At 39.9% G+C, this 27,965-nt stretch overlaps 2 protein-coding genes, 1 long non-coding RNA gene and 1 pseudogene across 4 annotated transcripts; 2 read left to right on the top strand and 2 right to left on the bottom strand.

The window, feature by feature from the left end:
• Positions 1-732: 732 nt before the first annotated feature.
• LOC130135230 (uncharacterized) lies at positions 733-1,134 on the bottom strand. Its single transcript, XR_008814679.1, has 2 exons — positions 1,053-1,134; positions 733-1,012 (listed from the first exon to the last, which is right to left on the bottom strand). It is a non-coding gene; the product is annotated as an uncharacterized LOC130135230 (long non-coding RNA).
• A 251-nt stretch (positions 1,135-1,385) lies between these two features.
• LOC115677868 (5'-adenylylsulfate reductase 2, chloroplastic-like) lies at positions 1,386-4,482 on the bottom strand. 2 transcript variants are annotated; one of them, XM_030601108.2, is made up of 5 exons: positions 4,320-4,482; positions 3,476-3,631; positions 3,213-3,345; positions 2,056-2,848; positions 1,386-1,964 (listed from the first exon to the last, which is right to left on the bottom strand). In XM_030601108.2, the coding sequence occupies exons 1-5, from the start codon at positions 4,405-4,407 to the stop codon at positions 1,734-1,736; spliced, it is 1,401 nt and encodes a 466-aa protein (XP_030456968.2). In that variant the 5' UTR covers positions 4,408-4,482; the 3' UTR covers positions 1,386-1,733. The 2 variants fall into 2 exon arrangements, with proteins under 2 accessions (XP_030456968.2, XP_030456967.2); XM_030601107.2 differs by having other exon boundaries at positions 3,476-3,634; positions 4,320-4,480.
• A 7,677-nt stretch (positions 4,483-12,159) lies between these two features.
• Positions 12,160-15,586, top strand: LOC115677893 (lactoylglutathione lyase GLX1). The gene is made up of 9 exons (XM_030601133.2): positions 12,160-12,303; positions 12,499-12,635; positions 12,942-13,066; positions 13,768-13,832; positions 13,920-14,132; positions 14,399-14,446; positions 14,569-14,676; positions 14,769-14,921; positions 15,410-15,586. Exons 2-9 carry the CDS (start codon positions 12,526-12,528, stop codon positions 15,449-15,451), a joined length of 864 nt encoding a protein of 287 aa, XP_030456993.2. The 5' UTR covers positions 12,160-12,303; positions 12,499-12,525; the 3' UTR covers positions 15,452-15,586.
• An 8,730-nt stretch (positions 15,587-24,316) lies between these two features.
• LOC115677891 (uncharacterized) lies at positions 24,317-25,309 on the top strand (annotated as a pseudogene).
• The last annotated feature ends 2,656 nt before the right edge of the window (positions 25,310-27,965 follow it).

The following is a 27,965-nucleotide window of genomic DNA, read 5'->3' as shown; positions in this document are numbered from 1 at the left end:
ACCCTCGAATTAGGTAGCCCAACCTCCTAACCTCTTTGGGATTTATTATGTTTTGATGTCCCTGATATGGGTTTTGGTGTTTGGAGTACTTTTAGATTCAATAAAATTTTGTTTGACAAAAAAAAAAATAGCCCATTCTCTTTGCCCAATTCACTCATTTGTTTATTAGCTTGTGCCATCAAGCTAAAAGCTTGTGGAACATCTTGTAAGCCCTTATAGATTGATTATATAAGAACTAACCTTACACCAAAGCAGTTACGTGCAATAATTTGGTGGAATTTTAATGGGAAAATTGTCCAAAAATTCCTAAACATATTACACTTTTGCCAATTCAACCCTACATCTTTTAATTGTACCAATTAAGTTCTAAACATTTTTATATTTTGCCAATTAAGTCCATCCAGTCAATTTTGGATCGAAATTGCTGACGTGAACGCAGATAGTCTTACATGATATGGTCGCCACTGATGTGAATATTTTTTAATAATATTTTAATATTTTTTGTTTTTTTTCCTTTTTCTATTTTTATACTAAAAGGTTTCTGACTTAATTAGTATAATTAAAATGTTTATGACTTAATTAGTAAAAGTGCAATAATTTTAGAACTTTTGGGACAAATTTCCCAAATTTGAACGGATGGCCTCCATTTTGTTAAGCCCCGCCTAAAACCATTGTCATTCTCTATTCCCTTTGCTTGAAGATGAATAAACAGCAGAAAAAATAACAAAAAAGTTGGAAAGATAAAATTGCTAAGAATTTAGAGCTCGGGTATGGATTCGGTTCTGATCAACTATGGGTTACTAAAATTATATCACATAAAAATAGGTCAATATGGATTAAACCGATCAATTTAAATCAGTCTAATTTTTTACCTAGCCAAACCTGACAAAATCCACCTGTTTGACAAGTCTACTTAAGCTGTACTTGTTGGAAATAGTCCATTTTGGTAGCCGGAAACTAAAGGAGCTTATCCAAGTATGGAATATTCCGCTTTGCTCAATAAATGAATGCACTTTCTTGAAGCTAGAAAGAGTAGCAAATAGGTGTTTTACTTGCACGTGGCGATGCGGTTACGGTCAAGCTGGAAAAGAGAAGAAGAAACTATGAGTTATTATTAGGCGTGTCAAAAAAGCTTGAGCTACACAAACTTGCGCAATTGCATGAATCTTCTTTTGTTTTCAATCAGATACTCCATTTCCACTCTGGCTTTTGTTGGAACAGCCACTCCCTTTGCTAGCTTCTGATTTGAACACATAACGCAGTTGCTTACCTTAGAAAGAAAATCAACATGATTCAAAAGCTGCAAACCCCAGCACTGAAGCAGTACATATCGTGATGAAGGTGCTGCTCAGGTTTTCAAGAGGAACTGACGGTTCTGCAACAGCTTTTGCACCGAACAAAGGAACCTCAATTTCGCAACAGGAGATCACACCCAAAGTTTGGATGGTTCTCCGCAAATACTACAGCACCATTTCCAACAGACACCCCTAAAAGGGCATAAGCCCCGAGACCAAGACGCAATAAAACAATGACTATGCCAACATTGACGCAGAAAATATACAGCGACATGAAAGTCCGAGGTCGAGTCTTGAACTGCCCCGCCCACAAAACTCTAGCTTGCTAGCCAAGCTATTACGCCAAAACGAATTGGAGTAATTCGACTTCCGTCCTTCGCAATGAATTCCCCATGCTTAACTACTGAAAAGAAAAGTCCTGAGGCTTCTCGAGTCCCGTCACCGCAGGGCGTTCACAAAGGTCATCAAGGAATCGACGTCCCTCTTCTCCGATGGGTACTTGATGGGCTTGGAGGAGTGCTTGGGGAAGAAAAGTATTGTGGGGAAGCTCCCCAGCTGCAAGTGTTGCTTTGCAAACTCCTTCTGGTCGCCATCCGCATTGAACTTCCCCACCTTCACCCCACTTCCCGCCAGCTTCTCGGCCAGTTCAATGTATGAAGCTTCCATTGCCTATCATCAAATAGGAGAATTAAGTTAAGACCCATGTCGAAAAGCAATTACTAATCAGTCGTAAAAGACGATTTTCGCCAGAATTATCTACCTGGCAGAAGGGGCACCATGGGGCATAGCAGACAACAAGCCACGACTCTTTTCGGTTCTCTAGCTTCAGCAGGTTCTCTATTCCAGGCCTGCTCAAGGTGACCAAATCCTTAGTGTCAAAAAGATCGGCACTTCCATTTGCGTGGGCCGATCCGTTGCCATTGACGCCAGCTTCCTGTTTCAGGTTACCTTTGTGGAGCCCGCACTCCTTCGCCTTGGCGTCCTCCCACCACCACCTTCCTTCCCTCTCGTGCTGACCTGGAAGTACTGGCCTTGTGCACGGTTCGCACCCGATTGAGACATATCCCTTGGTATGCAATGAATTTATAGGCACATTCATGGCCCTAAGAAAGCTCCACACAACCTGGCCCTCAACATTAGCCAATGGGTTCCACTTCACAAGGCTACCAACCCCACCATACATGCCCTCGAAAACAGGGTCCACTTGAACCACCGGAACCTCGGACCTTGTACCTGGAGACTGATCCTTCCTCTGCCCAGTGATCCAGGCTCGGAGTCCCTTGAGGGCCCTTCTGAGGGGTCTCACCTTCCTCACACGGCAGCACTCCTGATGTCCGTCCTCGTAGAATGAGAAAAGCCCCTTATTGCGGACCAGTGCCTGAACTTCAACAGCATCGGGAAACATGTACTCAATGTGAATGTCGTAATGCTTCTCGACGGCATCAAAAAACTGATATGTCTCGGGGTTCAGCCTCCCCGTGTCAAGGCTGAATACCCTAAAAGGTCTTCCCGTCAATTTTGCATATTCAATCAAGGCGACATCTTCAGCACCACTGCAAAAGTATAAATCAAAAGCGTTAATTATGTCTCAGGACCTTCCACGGGAAAGATAAAACTAGAGCAAGCTAGAATGTAAAAACATTCTTCAGTAACCAACAACAGTCAACAGATGGTCAAAGTTTCTTCACTAAGTTCAGCTACACAATTTGACCACATGACACGAGAACATATTAAGTAGCAATAGCATGTAATTCTGTCATACTGTTATGAATCTTCTTGATCATGTTTATTTCGACGAGCTCAGAAACACGAATCATCTTCAATTCAACCACATCACCATGTCAATAAATCTCCTTTTCAAAGGAATAATCTCAACCAGATTCTCAGAACAATTGACCTCTTTGTTCACGGTTATACCTGAAAGCGATTGCTATATCATCCCCAAATTTCTCAAGGGCCTTGTCCATGATATGAAGGGGAGATGCACCATCAAGGTCCTTTGCCAACTGATCGTAATCCTCCACTTTCACGTCTACCTTCTCTTCCACTTCTGCAGGATTCAAACACATTGTCACAAGAAAAATGTCATTAATGCATCCAAGAAGGCAAGAATCTTCAATTCCAGATCATTCACTCAATCTCTAACAATAATTTGAATCAAAATCAGTCAAGCAATTTACCAGGAGCGACGATTGTTGCTGCCGAACGGACAATCGAGTCGTTTCGTTTCGGCTCCGCATTGACGGGCTTCACCAAGGATCGCCTCTGGGAAACATTCAAAGCAACGGATGCAGCTTGCACTCTATCCAACAGGCGGAACGAACCAATCCGCGGAGCTGCTGCAATCCCAGTTCATCCGCATTAGGAACGAAAATCGCAACCCAAAAGCAACCAATCTATGCACAATTTATCAAACCCACACGAAATATATCTGCACAAGCAACGACGTTGCAACCCAAAAGCAGCAAGCAAAGAATGATTCACTAAAATCCTCATGAACTACAAAAGGGTGGTTCAATTGCAGAAAACCCCAAGTGATAAACGGAAACCCTTTGCAAATTTGAGGCCCAATTTCATCCAAATCGATCCTAAACCACGAGAACATCATACCCACGAACAAAAGCCGCAAGCAACGAATTCATGCATAATTAGAAAGAAAAAACGCAATGCGTTGACGAATTGACACCTACACGATTCGCAAAAACCCCCCCAGTCACAACCGATACCCCACAATCACCAGAACGAAACTCGACCCACAATCTATTACTCCAGAAATCACCCGCCTCCCACACCAATCCGAAAACAGACGATCAGAAAAACAAAAAAAACAATCCCACGATTTCTCTCTTCACAAGCGACCCGAAATTCCGAATTTCTCGCCAAAATACCATTAAAAACAGCACAGCTTCATCCGCAAACAGACAATCAAAACAAAAGAGAAAAAAAAACAAACCCCACGATTTCTCTCCCCACAAGCAACCCGAAATCCCGGGAATTTCTTGCCAAATTACCGAAAATCGATACCTCGGAGCTCGTTATGATTGCCGCCCGCGCGGGAGAAGCTCGACCCGGAAATGGCGGAAGTGGAAGACGTGCTCACGGACAGCGCCATTGGAAAAACCACCCACCCAAATCCTTCCCCCGTCCCTCTTCTTCTTCTCCTCCTTCTCCTCTGAAATCTCAAATCAAAATCTCGTCGCTGTGGCTCAGGCGTGTGTCTCGAAGAAGCCTTTGTTGCTCTTGCTCTTAAGATTTTGTGTGTGGGTTGTGGAGAGAGGGAGATTAGGAAGGAGGAGATTAAATAAGGAGGGCGACTTCGGGGACAACGATGAACCTGGACGCGATGGAGGGAACGTGCGGCGCCCCCTTGCATGCTGGCGACGTGGCGGGCTGCGATTGGCCGGGGCCGCGGGGGCGAGTCACCGCTTGCGTCACGTGGCGGGCCGGGCCCCCGGACTCGGAGACGTGCGGACTCCGGAGTATCCGAACCCGGAAAGGTTTTTCTTTCAATCTCGGGGTGCTGTGGTCAACGTTTGGCCGATATTTCCACACAATTTCGCAGCCATGGACTTTATTTATTTATTCATTCATTTTATTTTTTTATTATTGGGGTGCTTTGAAATTCAGGGCGGCGTCTGGTCATAACATTTTTTTGAAGGGATAATAATGCCTTTGAAAAACCCCAAATGCTCCGTGACATATTTATCATGAAATTAAAATCTCAAATCGGTACGCTTACGATGCATTTATCTAAAATTAAATTTGAAAATCCCGAGAAATCTCCGATCCTTCTTTTGGTCAGCGTTTTCGTCTCGTATCCTGTTAAAATCTGTACGCGTCAATACACGTTGATTCTCTACCTGGATCCATCATTCTCCACGTCGGATCCATCTTGCAGTCGTCTGCCACGTGCGTCGACACGTATGCATTTTAATGGAATATTATAGACGAAATGCTAAGGAACGGTGGATTTGGGTCGTAGGCACCGGTTTGGGATTTTTTCGAGAGACGAATATTAGCTTCGGTTAAATACGTGGGATACCAATTTGTACTTTTTTGTGAGACGAAAGTTAGTGGAATAAATGTGTAATTGATTAGTGATTTGTGATTTTCATTGGTATCAATTCTATTTTTTGCAATGTTACGATGATTTTGTCAATTTGGGTTAGCTTTAATTATCAAATTGATCGGTTAATCTCCTAAGCGGATCGAGTGGCTATGGCCTCCCAGAAAATAGAAAAGTCCTATGTTTTTTTAAAGTGATAGAGTGACTATCAGCCATACACGCGGCAGTTCGGCACAATGTCGACCACCAGTTTTTATCTCGAATTTGTCTATTTATTCTTAGGTGCAAACTATATTTTCCTTTTTTTTGGTCGAAAAACTATAATTTGTTTTTTTCCCCACCTTTTCTTTTTGTCTTTTTAGTGTATTGTCGTGGTGATCATTCGAAGGAGAATTCCATTTTCTGCTCTTTTTTTTTAAAGTAGTTTAATTGTAATCCGTCGAATCGAACAAGTAATTTCGGCGGCTATGATTCGATTTGGATGCGAACCACAATCTCTCGCACCACGGAGGATTCGTGGCCATTAACTAGGGAATCCGACCATAGTATATGCTAGTGGATACCTTTGTGGTCCTAATTTCCAATTAAGGACGAATCCCATTGAAATTTGTACTTTTATCCGTCAAAACCCGAGGCCCGAAGTGCGAGTGGCACACGAAATTTGCAAAAGTCAATAATTCATCAAAAAATAATCGATCAATTCACAATGTAGAAAGTTGGGTATTTTTCGAAAAATCAATAATTTCGAATTAAGAAGGGATGTTATAAGTAAATGACCCGAAGCTGTCTAGAAATCATTTCGTCTTGCTTCTCATGTAGATCATTTTTTACTCACGCTTTCGATTCAGAGATAAAATACACAAATCATTCCGTATCGAATCCAATAGAATAATTTCGATAAACCTCCAAATATGGCATGTAGATAATGCAATTACGACGAACTGTTAAGAATCTCTATCTTAATGGCATAGCTAGGGGTGAGCATGGTTCGGGTTGGGCCGATCCACCCCCTAACTCTAGGATCAACCCGCACAGTGTTGGTCCTCAATTTTTGGGACCGAGGACCGACCCTATTGAGCCTGGGACTAAGGATCGGACCGATCAAATGGGTTCGGTCCGGTTCCAGGGTCAACTCGGGACCAACCGGTAATTTTTTTGTTTTATTTTTTGTACTCCTTGAAAAGGAAAACCTACTATTTTAAATTACATATCATCAACAATGCGGCGTTGTGCAACCAAACTATAAATACCATTACATATTTAACAACAATCAATGACCCCAACAATCAACTCAAAAATGACTAGCGTCAACCCATAAACTCCATACTCACCCTTTGAGTCAAGACTCACCCGCTTGAGTGACAAGCGGCGAGCGGCGAGCGCTTCAACCCATAAACTCCAGACTCACCCTTTGAGTTAAGACTCACTCGCTCGAGCGACGAGCGGCGAGCGCTTCAACCCATAAATTCCAGACTCACCCTTTGAGTCAAGACTCACCTGCTCGAGCGGCGAGCGGCGAGCGTCGAGCGGCGCGAGCACCGAACGGGGTGAGTGTGAAGTTTTTTTCTTCGATTTTGGCAAAATGGAGAGTCTGAACTCTGAAGACTAAAGAGACTTTACAAGGAAGACTAAAAGAGAAGATCATAAGATGTTGTCAGTACCACTACTAGAGGAGGACCGAGGGTTTTGGACGCGTGAGAGGCGTGAAAAAAGACTAATGAGAGACTCTGAGACTGTACAGGACAGACTAAAGAGAGAAGTTGTCGAGGATGACGCCGTGAGTAACAGTGTAGCACCGTTTTGGACACGTGAGAGGCCGAGAGCTGTTTCCCACCTTTTCTTTTTTGGTCAGTTTTTCACAGCATTTCACAATTTCAATTGGGGTCTCTACATAAAAAAATTATAAATAATATATTAAATATATAATATATAAAATATATTTTAGATATATTATATATAATATATATAGTCCGGGTTGGTCCGGGTTGGACCGACCCTAAACTATCTGGACCGAGGACCAACCTGCACAGTGCTGGTCTAGGGATCCCAGGACCAAGGACCGACCCAGTCCCCCTGAGAACCGGACCAGGATCGGCAGGGTTGGGCCGGTCCAGGGTCGGTCCAGGGTCAACCCTGGACCGATGCTCACCCCTAGGCATAGCCACTTTCGGCTCTAATTAATTTTCACGGACGTCTAGTCTCCAAACGTTGGGTATGTCGATATTATTCTGAATGAATGATATTATCATTCTAATAGGAAATCCGCCATATTCAAACCAAGCGAATCATACTCAAATAACTCCATGAAGGATATGTATTCTGATTTAGTAGGATCATAAATGGAGTTATCTTTTCTTTCTTTTTGCCAAGTATCTGCTCCTCAAAACCATGGCGACATGAGCCCAAAGTCGAAAAGAAAATTCCAAATCGAAACTATTGACGGCAATTCCGCATCTCGATGATCTATTTCACTTGAATTGGTAAAATTAACATTTTCCCCAATAAATAGAAGTTTGTAAAATTGGGTTTGTGATGATTGATTGCTTGGATAATCATGCATTAATCCATGGTGAGTGCCTAAAGATTTCTTGCTCACCAAATATTACTATATTGCTTGGTTCAATGGATGCGGCGAAAAGTAACAATAAGCCAAGAAGAGAAAGTCAAGTGGGATCGAGAAATTAGCAAACAAGCATGCCCACAAAAGACCACTAAGTCAATTATTGTAAAGATATAGCAAGATCTTAATCAAATCCATAATTTAATGTGCCAAGGAAGGTTCCCGGCTCTTTGAGATCAGAAAAGCGACACAATACTAGACAACTTTATGCTAGGGGGCTGCGTAAATGAACATAGCATGCAATGAAGACTACGTACATGAGTCAATGCCATGTATAACTTGCCAAATTTAATGTTGATTATTATTATTATCATTATTATTATTATAAAGCAAAGTTTAATGTGCAAACAAACAAACAAACAAGGGTATGGACAAAATATGGGTCTCGTGAAATTGTTCTCGACCACCCACTATAGTATTTTAATTGAGGGTTTGGAATCTTTTCCTTCCCCCAAACATGTGGCTGTTGTACCTTGTTTAAGTCAAAAAAAAATTTTGAATAATGCACGCATTGGACCACTTATCTTTGATATATATAGCTGGAGAATTGGAGGGGTTGATTATGACCCGGCCAAAATGATGATGCCTCGCTTTAATTAGGTGTTTTATGTATTATGATAGTCAGCGAGGAAATTGTCCGACCAATCCTAAACTTAGTGTACGAATTGCCGGTTCAGTTATGAACTTTTCAATTTCACCAATTTAGTCCTAAACCTTCATACGAAATCCAAATATAGTCATTCCATCAATTTTCGTTGGACATTGCTAATGTTGCAGTGTGTCGCGTAGGTTGACTAGCTATGATTGGATCACTACATCAGCGATTTCCAACAAAAATTGGTTTAATGGACTATATTGAAAAATTTCGCGTAGAGGTTTAGGACTAAATTGGCAAAATTGAAAAAGTTTAGGTCTGAATTGTTATCCATACAATAGATTTGATGACTGATTTGGTATTTTTCTCGATATTTAGTATTTATTGCTTAGGCATGTGGCCCTGCTAGTAAAGGGATTGTGGGGGTTGGGGACACTAGTATTACAAGCGCGGGTTCGCCTCCCGCTCTACAAGAGGAGACACCAACCTTGGGAATTCTAATCCGACAAATCCTAGGCGCGCTTTCGTTTCCTATAAGTATTTAGTGATGTGCTAAATGTAGTTTAGATTACGATTATATTTTCTTTAATGGTCTAGTTTATCTGATTTTACAGTATAAAGGTCATTATTGGCGATTACATTTTGAAAGTGCTAAATTCCCGTTGCCAAAATCCCTCAATTGAGATGTGGGGTCAGCGTGTCCCAGTCATTTTCTGAAAAGTGACGGGAACGTCTTCCTAGCTTTTTCCTTTCCAATTCATATGGAGATAGCATTCTAATTTCATTTCCTTATCCATAATAGAATCCTAGTTTTTTTTTTTTGTTTTGGTCGAAAGCGAATTTTATTCGATCAAAAGAGTTAAACATCAGAGCCCACATATTGGGATTCATGACTAAGCAAATGCAAAAGAGCTTGTGGTGGGTTGGAAACCCAATTCGATGGAAGGCCGTTAAGCCGTTGGGCCGTTAAGCCGTTGGGCCTTAGCAACCCAATCTGAATAGTATTTGCCTTTCATCGTAGTGGGCCAGAGTTAAATTAGAAAATTGGCCCAGAAGCTCACGGGCCTTCACGATCAGCACTCTGACTAGACCTGTCAAATGGGTGGGTCGGGTCGGGTCGGGTTTGGGTCGGGTCATGAATAGTCCGACCCAAATTGACCCATTAACCCATTTATGATCAATTTATGCGTAATGCAATTTTCTTGACCCATACCCAACCCGACCCATACCCGATCAAACCCATATTGCTAAAACACTTTCATATTTAATTAAATCTAGGAAAATTCATACCCAAACTGAGATGAGAGTGCGAAGTGAGTGAGCGCAAGGTTGAGTAAGGGCGAGAGAGATGAGTTGAGTTTAAATTAGTTGTAAACTCATTTATGACCCATTTACGATCCATTTATTACGAATATTATACTTCTACCCATTTATGACCCATTTACTAAATATAACTAACCCATTTATTATCCATTTATTAATATATGGGTTAAGAAATGGGTTTATGACCCATTTTGACAGGTCTAACTCTGACTTCCCATGAGCTTTGATCTGCGCTCTTCGCCATCTGAGCTAAAGCCAAACTGTCTGACTCCATATCAACGAGTTTGTGTCTTCTGGAGCGAGAAAGGTTTAGAGTTTCCAACAGAAGCTAAATCTTTAGCAGATTGTCATCCATCTTTCCCTTTCCTCAATTTTCTAAAAACCATATCAAACTAAATAAATCTTGGTAGTTACCATTTCAGTATCAAACCACCTCAAAAGATGTTAACATGTACTGCCAATATGTGCTAGCATTCTAATTTCTAACTTTAAAAGTCGTCCCGGATATTCAATTCGAATTTGGTTAGATTTTCCCGTCACGAATTATATCACACTATTTGGTCTTATCCTGTTGCAATCTTTTCAATCTTTTGAGATTCAAATATTCCTTGCGAATATAAAATAAAAAAAAATGTTTTTCCCATATAGGTTGCTGTACTACTTACGTTCTTGCATGATCCATGTAGTAAATCTTGCGGATGACTTAATTAAATTGGGCAATTAAATATTCCTAATTAACTAAGATTTTCTCTATCCATACAAGGAGCTGATTTTTAGATATTGAGATTGTAAAGAGGTTTGCGTGTTGAACATGCAAATAATTGCCTTTCTTATTACTCTTTCGAGCAATTATAATTGACTTGATAAATGTAATAGATTTACATACTTATTTGATAAACAATTATGATCTTTAAAGATATCTCTCTTTTTTTATTTTGGGTCACTGTTACTATAATGTAATTTGTGATTCATTTTACGATGCATTACTTCAATATCTAGCACGGATATATATTTAAAAAAATTTATAAAAAAAAGATGCTGAAATTTTACCCATGGTGGGACGGGACCGACAGGGGCGCCATTTCTCGAGCGAGCTGCCCCGCATGGGGGCATGGAAAACATCTGTACCATGGAGCGGGGACGAACGACATCCCCCCGTCTCCATCCCTGTTCCGTGCCAATCCCTACGCTTCGTCCTATTATGATCCATTATCGGGTTGATGCATTTGTGAAACGTCATGTTGCAGTCGAGCAGTGAAGCGTCATGGCTTACACATTCCATGATGGAAATCGCAACACGTCAAAGCCTAGTCGACACAATTATAAACCGACCCGTGAAGTGTCGTGACTTATACATTTGGTGATGGAAATCGCGATACATCAAAGCCAAGTCGACACAATTATAAGTAGGTGCCTCCTTGACCCGTTGTGAAATCAATTTCCCTAGTACTCACAACAACGTGTCCACCTTTCTATCCACTCCTTTTCCTTACCTTCGATCCCACCATCATCAAAGTGGACCATTTCTCCTTTTTTTGCCAGGGGAAAAAAAAAACTCACAAAATTCGAATTTCTAGACTGTGCTGTCTGTCCAAAACCTCTGCTTAAAATTCACTAACCTATAAAATTCCACTATTAGCTTATTCCTATGTTCCTTCAATTTTCCGGAAAATAAATCCGGTGTCCTTATTTTTCCTCGCCCGAATGAACCTTGTCCTCAAATGAGTACAGAGACAGAAAATAATATTATCAAATGATTTTCAATTTCTCATTTCGTAAAAAAAAATTAATTAAAAAAAAATACCACAAAAAATTTCAAACTATGCCCACTGCGACATAAAAGCCATTGTCAGCAAAAATCATAAACTTGCTCACCGCGACACAGATATCCTAAATTTTTTTTTTGTATCACGAAAAAAATCATAATTTTTCACACTGATATAAGTTCAGAATTTGGGATACACGGTGAGCATAATTTAGAGTTTTTTTTTAGTGGTATTAACCCTAATTAAAATTAGTCTTCCACTTGAGTCGCACACATGATGCCCCGGATTGCCGGAGCACGAGCCATTTCGGTGCTTTGACTTTCAGACGGGTCCACCCGAAAGTCAAAATCTCACTTTCCTTAATCCCTCGCGTCTAGAGGCCGCGACTGTCGGTTTCGCCAAACGACAGTCGCACCTCATTGGCCGATCGCCTAACAATTCTAGCGCGAGGACCGTTCGTCGTCTTGCGGTCTCTATCTCTCTGCGCGCGCGTCATTCACCGCGAAACCGGGTGACAGCCTGCCACCTTAGTCACTCTCGACTGCGAATGATATATTTTCTCTATATATGTTAACGCTCCCAGCGATCATTCTAGGTCTCACTCAACACTCCTTCTCCGACACTCTCTTCGGTCTCAGGTATGCTCGCTCTCTCTCTCGCGCTTGAGATTTCGTAATTCGATCCCATCTGCTTCGCGAGTCGCATCTGTGCTTCGTTTGCTCTTCTGGGTTTCGTTTAGATTCTCGCGATTCGTCTCGGTTTTGGCGTGAACTCTCGAAACTCTTGCGGGTGCTGATGATCGCTTCTTGATCTTCTTTTTTCCGTGGAAGCAGAGGTGCGTTTTTTGCGAGCTTTCGAACATGGCCGAGGCTGCACCCGTGAATGCCGAGCTCCTGGAGTGGCCGAAGCAGGACAAGCGCCGCATGCTCCACGCCGTTTACCGGGTCGGCGATCTCGAGCGCACGATCAAGTATGCCCCGATCGCGTTTCTTTGTTGTTGTTGTTGTTGTGGTTGTGGTTTTCGAGGACGAAAAAAAACGAGGACGGACGATGATGATTAGGACCCTAGAGAACGAGGGCGGAAACAGTATGAAATATGTATCCTTTGGTTGTTTGGAGAAATGGGTTTCTATTTTTGGGATAAACCCAACTGAAGAATGGTTTTGAATAGCATGAAGGCGCTCTTCTGTGTTTTGAGGCTTTTAAGATGCTGTCGACCGGTTTTCTGGAATTTGGAAAGTGATAATCTCTTGTGGGTTTTATTATATGGTGCCAGGTTCTATACGGAATGTTTTGGCATGAAGTTGCTGAGGAAAAGGGACATTCCTGAGGAGAAATACTCCAATGCCTTCCTCGGATTCGGCCCCGAAGAATCTCACTTTGTAGTGGAGTTGACATACAGTATGTTCTTCTGGGGCTGATTTCTGTTTTTTTTTAATTTTTTTGTGTGTGTTAATGTACGTATGAAGAGATTGCATCTCCTGAAGAAACTGTCAATTTATTCTTTCCAGTTACTAGAGTTGTTGGACCTTTTTCTTTTGTGCTGCTGCAGTTTAATATGTAATAACATGCAGGGCAGACCTCTTTACCAACAAATAAGGGGGACCGAGTATTTTTATTCTCTCTAGGTCCTTGCTAATTGTTCTTTCTGGTCATTGAATGGTTTCCTGCATTATTGTGGACTTAGTTGGTATATATTGCAGTAAGTGCAATATGGATCCTTTTCTGATAAATCAGGGGATTGTCCACTTTACTGGCTAGCAGATTTAAACACTTATGATTGAGTGAACCCAGCATTTATGGTGTTTGCTCTTTCATGTGGCTTGAACCTTTACTGGAAAATTTCCTTCCTCGTTCAGTTTCCAGGAAAACATTCATTTCAATGTTAAGTTAACAGGCAAAGGCCATAAAAATGTGTACCGAAAGGTGAAAAATGTTAAAACATTCCAACATCGATTGAAACTTGTAAATTTTTTATATGAGCTGTGTTTGTGGAGAATGGTAAAATAGACTATGAGAAATTTCTTTTAAAGCATAGTGTAAACTGGCGCTCATTCATCATTTGAGTAGGTTTGTGAAACTTTGCTTTTCTTCTGTTTCAGATTATGGAGTGCATTCTTATGATATTGGAAGTGGCTTTGGACATTTTGCCATTGCGACTCAAGATGTGAGTGTCTCTGCTCTGTTCAACGACATTTTAAAGCATAATGCCTGCTTTATTGGTCATCCGATTTGGATTTCTTTGACTTTGCAGGTGTACAAGATGGTTGAAGATGTCAAGGCCAAGGGTGGCACAGTCACAAGGGAGGCTGGTCCAGTGAAAGGTGGAACGACTGTCATTGCTTTCGTGAAGGACCCGGATGGTTATCTCTTTGAGCTAATTCAAAGAGGTCCAACTCCACAACCACTTTGCCAAGTGATGCTTCGAGTTGGTGATTTGGAGCGCTCAATTAAGTTTTACGAGAAGGTTTGTTTTCTTGTTTTGCATGTTGATGAGATTCTTCTCCTAGTGCAAGATCCAAGGATATGGATTCCAGTTAAGTTGCAGTTACTTTGTCGGTGTGAGGTTCACATGTGAGAACTGACCTTATGAGGTAGAAATTGAGTTCAATAGGTCTGATGGCTATACAAATAGGGGGGAAAAAGACTTTGCGCGGTGTCGTTTATTCCAAAGAGTTTTGCTGTGATTTTGCTGCATCATTAGCTACAAAGATTTACCTTATGCTTGTGCAGGCATTGGGCATGAAAATGTTGAGGACAATAGATAATCCCCAGTACAAGGTTGGTCGCCCCTGCTCTACATAAGCATGTGGTATCATTTGTGAAGGCCACATTGGCCCGCGTGTTGGTTCCTTAGGTGTTTAAGATTATTCCACTCTCATAGTGCTGCATCATATTGACAGTACACCTTGGCCATGATGGGTTATGCTGATGAGTATGAGACAACTGTGGTGGAGCTCACCTATAATTATGGGGTTACTGAGTATACCAAGGGCAATGCATACGCACAAGTTAGTCCGCTTATTTTTGCTTGCTGTGCATACAATGTAATTTAGATCTCTTGCTTTCACTCGCTAAAGAATGTGTTTGCTCTCAATTCTAGATTGCCATCAGCACTGATGATGTCTACAAGAGTGGTGAGGTAGTTAAGCTGGTTACTGAAGAGCTTGGTGGGAAAATAACTAGACAGCCAGGACCAGTTCCTGGGATCAACACCAAAATTGTCTCTTTCCTTGATCCGGATGGTTGGAAAACTGTGAGTTTCTGCTTTACGAATTTCAAACCTCTCTTTATTCATGGGAATGAGCAGGAATGCAGTATTTTATCTCTGCTTAAGATGCAGATAAAATTAATGGCCATTGTATTGTGGAGTAATGTGTGTGGAACTGGCAATGCATGTTACGTCTTCAGTTCACTAGATAACTGCTTTCTTGCAACTTTGTGCTGGAAGACGGGGGCCCTGTCTAGTGCAAATGATCATTGGTGTGCACAAAAATGAATGGGAAGTGTAAAGCATGCTATAGGGGGATCCACTTGAAAACATCGCCTCTATACTCTGCGCCAGAGAAGGCTACCTTTTTGTCTTGAACAATAATGGATATCATTACCCAAAACCTATATCACATATGTTGCAAATAGACATAGTATGACAGCATCAGTTCTTTCAGCTAGTGCGCGATGTATTTGTATTCTAATTCCCTTTCATGGGACTTTCGTTGTGATCCTTTGAATTTTTGCTTGTAGGTCCTGGTTGACAATGAAGACTTCCTGAAGGAACTGCAGTAGAAAGCTTGTGATGGTGTGAGTTGCCCGATGTGATGGGCAGATGCATAAGCTTTTCTATCTGCTATAAATAAACTTAGTTTGTATTGGCCATCAATTACCAACTACCAGTGCGTGCTTTATGCTTGTGTTTGGCCATGACGTATTGGACTTTTGTGTTCTCGACTTTGTGTCTTGGTGCTCATGTCTGATGCATACATGAATGAGAATTGAGTAGATTTCGTGCATTGTGATTTTAAGGTGTTCACGAGAGAGATTGATCATTTGAACATTTGAACTCTGGCCTTGTCCTGGCTGGAATCATTATCGAGAACGAGACTTTCTCCCGAAACATCCATCGATCACCCCTAAGTCGACAGGATCTAAACTTGCTGATGATCGCTCGGCCATCTACCTTTTTTTATCGAAAAAGGACTCGTGTCGTCTCATTCATTTCCTTATAAATCAAGTCTTGAGATGTTTCCCCGCTGCAAACTTTGTTTGTGCAGCATATGGGCTTTTATATTTGACTGTCCAAGCCCATAGGCGACCTCAAAGCCATACTTGACCTGCATTCGCTACTTAATGTTCTTCTTTCTCCTGGTAAATGTGTGAGCCGCTCCACCGCAAGGAACTCTTGCGTGAGTGACCCGTGCATTCACTAAATAGAGTGGTGTGAGAGCTGTGGCACTTCAAGAATACTGCACTCTGCTGAAGAGGCGTACTTCGTTCGATTTTGGCATGCTTAGCATGTTTCATTCGTGCAGCATTCAAGGATTTGGTTCCGATCTTCAGTATTCTTTGGAAATTATTTCACATCAGAGATGGTGGTTGATCATACAAACTCCTTTCCGACAACTCAATATCGGGATATTCGACGGTCAAATTTAATCACCATGTCAAGCGATTATAGTTTTGATGTTCTCTGTATGGTCTGATATTGTTGTGCAAAAACGGCGGCTGCCCAGACAAAACCAAACAATCCAAGCGACGACACGAATGTAGAAATAAATTGGAGACTGCCTATTTCACGGGAAGAGAGACGAGCTGTTCCACTAGAATTGAGACAGAGAGATCATAATCTCAAGAAATCTCCAATCTTCTTTTGGTCAGTACTTCGTCTCGTATCCTGTTAAAAATTCAAAAATTCAAAAAATAATCGATCAATTCACAAAGCAGAATGTTGGGAATTTTTTCAAAAAATCAATAATTTCGAATTAAGAACGGATGTTATAAGTAAATGACCCGAAGTTGTCTAGAAATCATTTCGTCTTGCTTCTCATGTAGATCATTTTTTGCTCATGCTTTCGATTCAGAGATAAAATACACAAATCATTCCGTATCGAATCCAATAGAATAATTTCGATAAACCTCCAAATATGGCATGTAGAAAATGCAATTATGACAAATTGTTAAGGATCTCTGTTTAATGGCTTAGCCACTTTTGGCTCTAATTAATTTTCACGGACATCTCATCTCCATACATTGGGTATGTCAATATTATTCTGAATGAAGGAGATTGTCGCTCTAATAGGAAATCCGCCATATTCAAACCAAGCGAATCGCACTCAAAAAACTCCATGAACGATATGTATTCTGATTTAGTAGGATCATAAATGGAGTTAATTTTTCTTTCTTTTGGCCAAGTATCGACTCCTCAAAACCATGGCAACGTGACCCCAAAGTCTAAAAGAAAATTCCAAACCGAAACTATTGGCAGCGATTCCGCATCTCGATGATCTATTTCTCTTGAATTGGTAAAATTAACATTTTCCCCAAAAAATAGAAGTTTGTAAAATTGGGTTTGTGATTATTGATTGCTTGGATAATCATGCATTAATCTATGGTGAGTACCTAAAGATTTCTTGCCCACCAAATATTACTATATTGCTCGGTTCAATGGATATGGCAAAAAGTAACAATAAGCCAAGAAGAGAAAAGTCAAGTGGGATCGAGAAATTAGCAAACAAGCATGCCCATAAAAGACCACTAAGTCAAATTATTATCAAGACATAGCAAGATCTTAATCAAATCCATAATTTAATGTGCCAAGGAAGGTTCCCGGCTCTTTGAGATCAGAAAAGCGACACAATACTAGACAACTTTATGCTAGGGGGCTGCGTAAATGAACATAGCATGCAATGAAGACTACGTACATGAGTCAATGCCACGTATAACTTGCCAAATTTAATGTTGATTATTATTATTATCATTATTATTATTATAAAGCAAAGTTTAATGTGCAAACAAACAAACAAACAAGGGTATGGACGAAAGATGGGTCTCGTGAAATTGTTCTCGACCACCCACTATAGTATTTTAATCGAGGGTTTGGAATCTTTTCCTTCCCCCAAACATGTGGCTGTTGTACCTTGTTTAAGTAAAAAAAAATAAAATTAAATAATGCACGCATTGGACCACTTATCTTTGATATGTAGAGCTGGAGAATTGGAGGGGCTGATTATGACCCGGCCAAAATGATGATGCCTCGCTTTAATTAGGTGTTTTATGTATTATGATAGTCAGTGACGAAATTGTCTGACCAATCCTAAACTTAGTGTACTGAATTGCCGGTTCAATCATGAACTTTTCAATTTCGCCAATTTAGTCCTAATCCTTCGCTTGAAATCCCAATATAGTTATCTTGATCAATTTTCGCTGGATATCACTGGTGTTGTAGTGTGTCGTGTAGAATGACTAGCCATGATTGGATCACTATATCAGCGATTTTCAACAAAAATTGATTTGATGGACTACATTGGAATTTCGTGTAGAGGTTTAGAACTAAATTGACAAAATTGAAAAAGTTTAGGTCTGAATTGTTATCTATACAATAGATTTGATGATTGATTTGGTATTTTTCTCGATACTCAGTATTTAGTGCTTTCCCTACTTAATAGATAGATTGCTAACGGGCATGTGGCCCCGCTAGTAAAGGGATTGCGGTGGTTGGGGACTGTCTAGGATAGGATAAGGTCGGCTATAAGGGGGACATAGCCAAGGTAAAACAATCCGAGGGGGGTGGGATAGGGTCGGATAGGATTTCTCTTATCTGTAATATAAAAACTATTTTCAAAAAACCCTACACTCTCCTTTTCCTTCTCATCCGTTCACCCACGCGACTCTTTTGCAGCCAAGTCGAAGCGTTTTTCTTAGTAGCTCTCCGATTCACGTTGAAGCAGTGAAAGAGTTGAAGCATCATATTTTTCGGATTCGCGAAGGTAAATAATCATGTTCTCTCTCACTAATATGAATTCTAAAGTAGGCTCGAGGTTGGTTGTAGATTGTTTTCCAAGATGTTTCAGGCTTACGTAGGTTCCATTGGCTTTTATTGGAGCCCTTGTTCTTGGAAGTGAAATTTTAGTAGCGGTTCCATTGGCTTTTTTGCTGGTTGATTGGAGAACTTGTCCTTGGAAGTGAAATTTTATTAGTTAGAATTGCGATTCCATCGGCTTTTTTGCTAGTTGATTGGAGAACTTGCATTTCTGGGACCTTTTTTTATAGTGGAAAAGAATGAAAAATTGGAGAGCAATAATTGCGATTCCATTGGCTTTTTTGCTGTCTGATTAGAGCCCTTGTTCTTCGAAGTGAAATTTTAGTAGTAAGAATTGCGGTTCCATTGGCTTTTTTGCTGGTTGATTGGAGAACTTATCCTTGTAAGTGAAATTTTATTAGTTAGAATTGCCATTCCATTGGCTTTTTTGCTAGTTGATTGGAGAACTTATATTTCTGGGACCTTTTCTCATAGTGGAAATGATGAAAAATTGGAGAGCAGTATATCCATGACCACGTTAGTGTTGTAGAGGACGGCAATTCAACTGGTGATGGGCTGGAGGATTTTTAATTTCTTCTGATTACAAATGTCTTTGAATAACTATCCATGATGGGTTTTCTATCATCTATTGCTTATGTAATCTTACAAAAGTGACTTGTGTTTCACTATATTTTTTGGTCGGATCTTGCTTCCAACAATTTTTTGTTGATTCTTGGATGGTTCTTAGTTGACAAAAGGTCCTTCAGATAGAAAATCCAGAAGCATGATGACTAGGTATAAGAATTGAATAAGCATTGATGGATGTCTCCATGTCATATGTGTAGTGTAATGTATGTTTCGGTACACTGATGTTTTGTCTTCACTGGTGATTGGTGTCTCAAAGCTTTGGGGTTTCTTTTGGGTTGGAAAAACAAGACAGAGATTTCAAATTTTTGCAGCGATTGTTTGGTTTCAAATTGAATTAATGAGAAGATCAGTGCTTATTTGTTTACTATAATGTGGCTTTGAGAATGATGTCAATTATTCAAAAGGAATCTTTGGGGTTGCATAGCAAAAGAGTAGAAGATACAAAATTGAGAAATTGGGGCTGCTTGTCGTGTTGTCTTTTTTCTCTGTGTTTGTGTATTTTAACTTTAGTTTGTTTTCTTTGCGTTTGTGTATAGCAAAAGAGTAGAAAATACAAAATTGGGGTTGCATAGCTCGTATTAACTTTAGTTTGTTTCCTTTGCATTTGTGTATTTCTAGCAATAATCATATATTGATTCGGATATATTCTACGAAAATCTGTTGATTTGAAAAAGATATAATTTTTTATTTTACTATTATCTAACTTGTCGGTTTGTATTTGCCTAATGTTATGGTTTTTTTTTCCTTATTAGAAATGGATCACAATGATAGAGAGGAAATTTTTAGCATTCTGATATTAGAGGAGATGGACCTACAGATGTTGCTTTTGTGTATGATGTATATGATTGTGGTGTCCACTGCTGCTGAAAGGCACTATCGTAAGCATATATTGAAGGATCGTACATTTGTTAGAAGCCAAGGTCGACTAGATCACCTTAACTGCCTTATTAATAGCAGTGACTTGAATTGTGTGGAACAACTTAGGATGGATAGACGTACATTTACTCTACTATGCGAGTTGACACATACAATTGGTGGGTTAAAAGAAGATGGACTTGTAACTATAGAAAAACAAATGGTAATGTTCCTACATATACTTGCCCATCATGTGAAAAATCGTGTCATCAAGTTTAGATTTATGAGGTCCGGAGAGACAATAAGTAGGTATTTTAACTTAGTTTTGAGTGCAGTGATTAGAATGCATAGTGTGCTTTTTGTCTCACCTGAACCAGTTCCAGAGGAATATACTGACGAGAGATGGAAATGGTTTAAGGTATGTTCGCTATGCTATTGCATGAATTAATTTAATACTTTAAGGATAAGGTTATTTCATTAATTTCATGTTTCTAGGGTTGCTTAGGAGCATTAGGGCCCGGTTTGGTTCAGCATTTCGGAAAAGCCTTTGGCCAAATGCAAAGGTCTTTAGCCTAAAAGACTTTGGAAAAATGCTAGACTGTTTGGTAAACTAAAACTGAAATGGCTTTGGGGAAATGCTAGACTGTTTGGTAAACAAATATTTGCAAAGCTCTTTGGTGTGACCAAATTAAGCTTTTTAATTTTTAAATTTTAAAAATTGAAAAAAAGAAATAATGATAGTAACTTTTATATTTTCGCGTTGAGAGCAATGTAAAACATACATATTGACATTTATAGAAAAAAAAATCACATCCTACAACGTTGCAAGACATTATTGTACGTTGCTCTATCACTATTTAACCACCAAGTGTGGATTTTTTTGGGACGATTGGGTTGTGGCCGTGTAATTTGATTCATTCAGGAAGGTAAAATTCATTTGCAAAGGAAACTAGGGAGTCATTTTCTTTATTCTTACACGAAAACCCCTACAAACAATACCGTGGCTATCTTACACGAAAACCCCTGCAAAAATCTTTTACTGCTAGGGGAATTTGACTAGAAGAAAGTCATTTCATTACAAATTGCAGCACTGATGATTGAGACGAGATCCCAGTATTCCTTGTCCTCTTGTTCATCCATAATGCTTCAAGCAAAGGTACATTGCTTGATAACAAATTGCAGCACTGGTGATTGAGACGAGATCCTAGTATTCCTTGTCCTCTTGTTCATCCATAATGCTTCAAGAAACAAAATATAGATGCATAAGAGAAACAATGAATAATCTTGATCATCCATGAAGAGAAACAACGTATTAACCATCATATATGCGAACTCAATCACATAAAGAGAAGACAAACTGAAAACAATTCTCACATTTGATGAACTTGCCATCTACTAGTTAAGTAACAAAACAAATTTGACAGGCAAAAGAAAAAGAGATTAACCATGAAGCTACAAATAAAAACTAACAATGGCAGGCCGAGAAAACATATATGCTATCTAATTCACATATTGGCTCCATATTGCAGCAAGCTCATCCAAACTTTACTAAGAAATTGGCTCCATATTGCAGACTTAGACTAAATGGATCTACTGATAATTGTAGAGTACATTCAAATGATCTGAGCAGCTCAAAATGTAATCTCAGAACATTGTCAAGAAGACATTAATAAGTCTAGACGATAACAATTGGCAAATTCCAATGCGTGCAAGAACTTTTCAGGAGCTTAAAATGCACACAAAGACCTCTGTAATGTAGGCATCGTGTAGCAACATCAATGGATCTGTCAGTGGATAAAAGTGAAGGTACTTGTGGAAAATTGCTTTGTTTCATTACATCCTAAACACGCTTAAAGCAATTTCATGTAGAGAACATAACAGCTAATTTTTCTAACTCCCCCTCAACGTGTAAATGGTGATTTTTCTGACTTCCCTCCTTGGAAAGGAGCGGATAACAACAAGGCAGAATGAAAAGCAGTCAACTTTAACAAAAGCATACAAACATCTACCTCATCAACTCTACTGAGACATACAATGAAGCAAATTTTCATGTCTCAATCTCAAGTATGTATCATTTCCAGTCCATCAAGTTCATATATCTCCGGTACAAGAAAAAGTTAATATTTCTCCAAGGTTCCACAGGACCTGTATAAATTTGGTCACCTCATAGCACCATATTCAGTTCTATATGCAACAGGGTACCTCATGCGGTGAAATTTAATGTGGAGCTTGCAGCATATGTTTCACTCTACATGAGGTGAAATTTAATGTGGAGCATGGTTCTCTAGCTTCCACAACTACTCATGCACCAGAAACCCACTGAAAAAGACGAACTTCCCCAGAATTTGCGTTAGTTTTTGGGTCATCCTTTCTTACCAATACAGGGAATACCAAGCAAAGCACATAAGCAATCGACCATATAGAACCGATTTGAGCAAAGCGAATCAGCAACAATACGTCTGATAACAACACACTCTCCGTCGCTCAAGAACTTCATCAAGAACAACAACAATAGGCAACGGAATCAAAATCAGGCTTTTACAAGTTATGCTCAACACGAAGTTATCTAAAAATCGGAGAAACTACCATACCTTTAGGGAAGAGAGGTGAGCGACGTTGAGGCGAGCGGCGTTGAGAGCGGGGAAGAGAGGCGATCGGTGTCGAGAGCATGGAAGAAAGGCTAGCAGCAAAGTGGTGAGCGGCGTGAAGGAAGAGAGGCAGCAACGACGCGGCGAGCGGCGTGAGTGAAGAGAGGTGAGCGGCGTCACAACGAAGATGATCTGTGGAGAGTGAAATAGCAAGAGAGAACATATGCGAAAGAGAAGAGTAGTCTTTAGGGTTTGTTTTAAAAAGGGGTAAAAATGGAAGTAAGCTTGATAAATGAGGGTACAATGGGTAGTTTCAAAATTTTCATTAAACTAGGGATCAGCATTCCGACAATGCAACTTCCCTAGGCACCTTTCACCTTGCATTGGCCAAAAGTCCCTTAGAGAGCATTGAAAATGCAATTGCATCTCCCCAAAGTGAGTAAAAAAAGTTGCCAAACGCTATTTGCATTTGGCCAAGGGACTTTATAGCCCAAATGAGCATTCCAAATACTGAACCAAACGGGGCCTAGATGGCATATACATTAGTGTACGTGTTCCGGAGGTTGATAAACCAAGGTACCGAAATAGACAGGGTGAGGTATCGGCCAATATGTTAGGAGTGTGCTCACGTGACATGAGATTCGTTTATGTTTTACCTGAATGGGAAGGCTTAGCAGCGTTTTCTAGAGTACTTCGAGATGCTTTAGTTAAACCCAATGGTCTGAAGATTCCCGTTGGTAAGATAACCCATTATCAATATGTTGTATTCTTTGTTATGTAGGTTTTAACGATTCTAAGACAATTAATAATGTTATCATTTGTTATTAGGTAATTATTATCTTGTAGATGCTGGATACACAAATGGGGATGGCTTTCTTGCTCCTTATAGAGGTACTCGATACCACCTATCCGAATGGATAGAAGGTTGTACGCCAAATTCCCCTGAGGAGTACTTCTACATGAAGCATTTTCAAGCTAGAAATGTCATAGAAAGATGCTTCGATCTACTTAAGTTACGGTGGGCTATTCTTAAGAGTCCATCTTTTTATCCAATTAGAACGCAAGGTCAAATAATCATAGCTTGTTGCCTTATACACAACTTGATAAGAAGAGAAATGGCTACTAATCCAATTGAGGCACAGTTAGATGAAGTTGCTACCATCATTGAAGATGTGGAAACAATTGATGTTGTTGAGCCGTCGGATCATTAGACAACATGGAGGCGAAATTTGGCAGTACAGATGTTTAATGAGTGGAATGCAAGTTGAGGACACGGAGGAGACGCATGATTTGACATTATTTAAAAAATCATTTGTTTCCCATTGTCGCAAGACTTGTGTTGTAAGATGTTTTTTTTTTCATTTCTATTAGACATGTGTAATATGGTGCTGGTTTGTCATTATTGAGACATATTTCTTATGCAATGTTTGAATTATGGCTTTATCATTTCAAATTTTTGGTACTACACTGTCTCTATCATTAAATTTTCTCTACTGCACTATCCTCTATCATTAAGTTTTCTAAAATTAAATGAGATGTTTAGGAATGGAAGGTAGCAATTTCAGTTAAACTCAAGGAAGGGGAACAAAGAGAGACGGACGTGTATGGACAATAGATGAAGAAAATTCACTTCTAGATGGTCTTGAAGAACTATTTGCACGAGGAATGAAAGCCGATAACGGCTTCAAGGGTGGTTACATGACTATGTTAGAGAAGTGGTTTGCAGAAAAGTTCCCTGGTTCTGGCATCAAGGGCAATCTTCACATAGAGTCGAAGATGAAAAACTTGAAAAAGTTAATCAGATATATGACTTGAAGGATCAAAGCGGCTTTGGGTGGGATCATGAAAAGCATTGTGTTGATATTCATTCGGGGGATAGTTGGCAAAAATATTGCAAGGTTTATGTCACTTGTTCTCATTTTTTTTCTTCTTTACTACATGTTTCTTTTTTAACAAAACACTATATTTTCTTTGTAGACCTATCTAGCAGTTCCTTCTTTGAGAGGGAAGTCCTTCCCCCAATATGATCAACTAGCAACTGTATTTGGAAAAGACCATGCCAAGGGAAATCTCAATGAAGACCCTTCAGAAGCTCATGCGGTTGTAGATAATGAAGAAGGTGAGAATCATGATGGTGTGGCAACTAATGGTGTAAGTCAAAACTTACCACCTCAATCATCTTCTCAAACACAAAATGTTTCTGATCCTTCGAGAAGAAAAAGGGCTAAAGCAAGTGATAAATGAGCTGCTGGGTTAGTTGAGATTGCAGGCACTTTTGGCTCTTTCTTGGAAAAAGCTAACGAGAGGATGGAGGTGATTGCTAGCCGCATCGGACATGCTAAAGATTTGGATAATGACAAGAGAAAAATTAATGAGGAGCTTCTTCAAATGTCTCTAGGTACTATGGATAGAATAAAACTATGCAGAAAAATTGTGAAGGATCCTGAAAATATTCATCTTTTTTTTGGATTTCAAGGAGACGACAGGAAGGCATTTGTGGAACTGCTTCTCCAATAGATGATAGAAGAGAATGAGTAATGTTCTTGGAGCAATGAGTCGAAATGGATTTGTGCGAGTTGAAAGGGGAAAGTTGTTTCTAATTTTGTTTATAAGTAATAAGTCTCTTGTGTAGTCCCTTTGTTGATTTATGACAATTAACAATATTGACCAATGTTCTTTTTGCTATTTATTGGAATCACACGTTTTTTTGAAGGTGTTATTTCTTGTGTAGTCCCTCTGTAGTCATATTGAGTCTTGTTCGGGACCTTCAGGTACATGATGCATCCTGAACTTAATAGTGTCTTGCTTTTATTCTGCTGAAGTTTGTCTCATATGGTGGTCAAATTCAATATAATGAAACAAACTTTTCTGGTGATTCATCTTGAATTTATGACGGAGTGCTCTCTTGATGTTTAGTCCTCATGCCTTTTCTGGTGACGCTTTTGTTGCTTTTCGGAAGAGACTTTCCTTCCCCAAAATCTTAAGATCATGTCACATGACTATACTCAAATCTTTTGGTTACTTGTTTTGTGTGCAACTTAATGTCAACATTACATATATAATCTAAATGTCAAATATTTTTCATATCTCTAATGCTCTCATGTTAGTCTTAGGGCCTGTTTGGTTCAACTTTGAAAATGCTACTTGGGGGAATGCAAATACCTTTGAGTGAAAGACCATTGGGCAAATGTAAATGGTGTTTGGTAAAAATATTTTGTAAAGCTACTTTGGCCAAAATATACTGTTTGGTGAATTTTTTTTTGCAAATGGACTTTGAGAATTATTTTATTTATTAAAAAAAAAAACAAAACCTACCATCGCCGGAGCAGGCCACCGGCGAGGGCCTACGGCCGGCGGCGGCGGCAGATCTGGCTCGCCGGCGGTCGCCCGAGGCCAGGCGACCCTCGGAGGGGGTCGCGCGACCTCAGGCGGCGTCGCCCGGGCGGTCGCCCGACCCCAGGCGACCTCGCCGGCCGCTCTCCCTCGCCGGCCACCCTCGCCGGCCGCCCTCGCCGGCTGCCTGGTGAAGAACAGCTTCAACCCAAAAAAAAAAAAATATGTGAACAGTAGCATTCGTGGAATGCTAGCATTTGGCCAATGCTAGGCCAAATGCTGAACCAAACACATCAGCATTTTGGGAAGGGGCTTTCGAGGCTCAAAGCCCCTTCCCAAAGCTGAACCAAACACCCTTAATTGACCCGTCTCATATTAGCATGCGCGATGTCACTTTTAAAAGGAAAAAGAGACTGATGTACATAATTCAACAAAGTCGAGTTGATTACTACGATGATGAATAGAACATCACGTTTGCAGATATTTCTTACGTCAATCATGATTTGATTATTTCACCTGTATAGAGACCCCGTGGGGAAATTTTGAAGCTGTCTTGATTTAAATTCAGGTATGCACAAATTTCTGAAAGTAGATATTTGGGCTATTACTTCGAAAATTTCCTTTTGCTTTGGTTCTTTATGCATATTGCATACAATGCGAATAATAGATTGATTTTGTGAGATTTTGTGAAAATCTGTCGATTTGAAAAAGATATATTGTTTAGGATGATTTTGCTATAATCTAATCTATCAGTTTGTACTTGTCTAATGTTTTTGTTTTTTTAAGTATAATTATGCATAAGAATATCCGACTTTAAATCCGCAATTCATCAAACTCTAGATAGGATAGGATATGAGAATATCCGAGTTTAAATCCGTAGTTCACCAGACAGTGGATAGGATATGAAGAAGTCCAAGGATTTCTTATCCTATCCTGTTCAGTCCTATTCTATTTAGAAATTTGGACGACGAAACGCAGCCTAATATCACAGGTGCAGAGTTTGACTCCCGCTCTGCAAGAGGAGACACCAACCTTGGGAATTCTAATCTGACAAATCCTAGGCACGCTTTTGTTTCCTATAAGTATTTAGTAATGTGCTAAATGTAGATTATGTTTCTATTTCCTTTAACGGGTCTAGTTTCTCCGATTTTACAGTATAAATGTCGTTTTTGGCAATTACATTTTGAAAGTGTTAAATTCCCGTTGCCAAAATCCCTCAATTGAGATGTGGGGTCAGCGTGTCCCTGTCATTTTCCGAGAAGTGACGGGACCGTCTTCCTAGCTTTTTCCTTTCCAATTCATATGGAGATAGCATTCTAATTTCATTTCCTTATCCATAATAGAATCCTAGGTTTTTTTTTGTTTTGGTCGAAAGCGAATTTTATTCGATCAAAAGAGTCAAACATCAGAGCCCACATATTGGGATTCATGATTAAGCAAATGCAAAAGAGCATGCGGTGGGTTGGAAACCCAATTCGATGGAAGGCCATTAGGCCGTTGGGCCTTAGCAACCCAATCTGTTATAGTATTTGCCTTAGCTTGAGTTCGTGTCTTTTGGAGCGAGGAAGCTTTAGAGACTTCCAACGGAAGCTAGCACCGATTTGGCGAATCCATCAACAAGCAAAGAAGGATTTCTAAGGGCTAAAAATTATGTCATCTCTCCCGTTGATCTGTCTATATCTATTCTAGTAATAAAGCAATGGAGGATTTCTAAGTTCAAGAAGAAGAAATGACTTTACAATCCACTCGCGACGATTCCCACCGTGAGCTCTGTATTTCACAAAAGAAAAAAAATAATTTCCATGGGAAAATAATTCGCAATTTATCTATAAATTAATCTTGGTAGTTACATTTTTATAAT

Source organism: Syzygium oleosum, unplaced genomic scaffold (genome assembly GCF_021117445.2).
Source record: "Syzygium oleosum isolate NSW1041296 unplaced genomic scaffold, Sole_v2.1 Sole_v2.29, whole genome shotgun sequence".
Classification (NCBI taxonomy): Eukaryota; Viridiplantae; Streptophyta; class Magnoliopsida; order Myrtales; family Myrtaceae; genus Syzygium; species Syzygium oleosum.
Note: the sequence above shows the minus strand (reverse complement) of the source record. Positions and strands in the feature narration are given on the sequence as shown.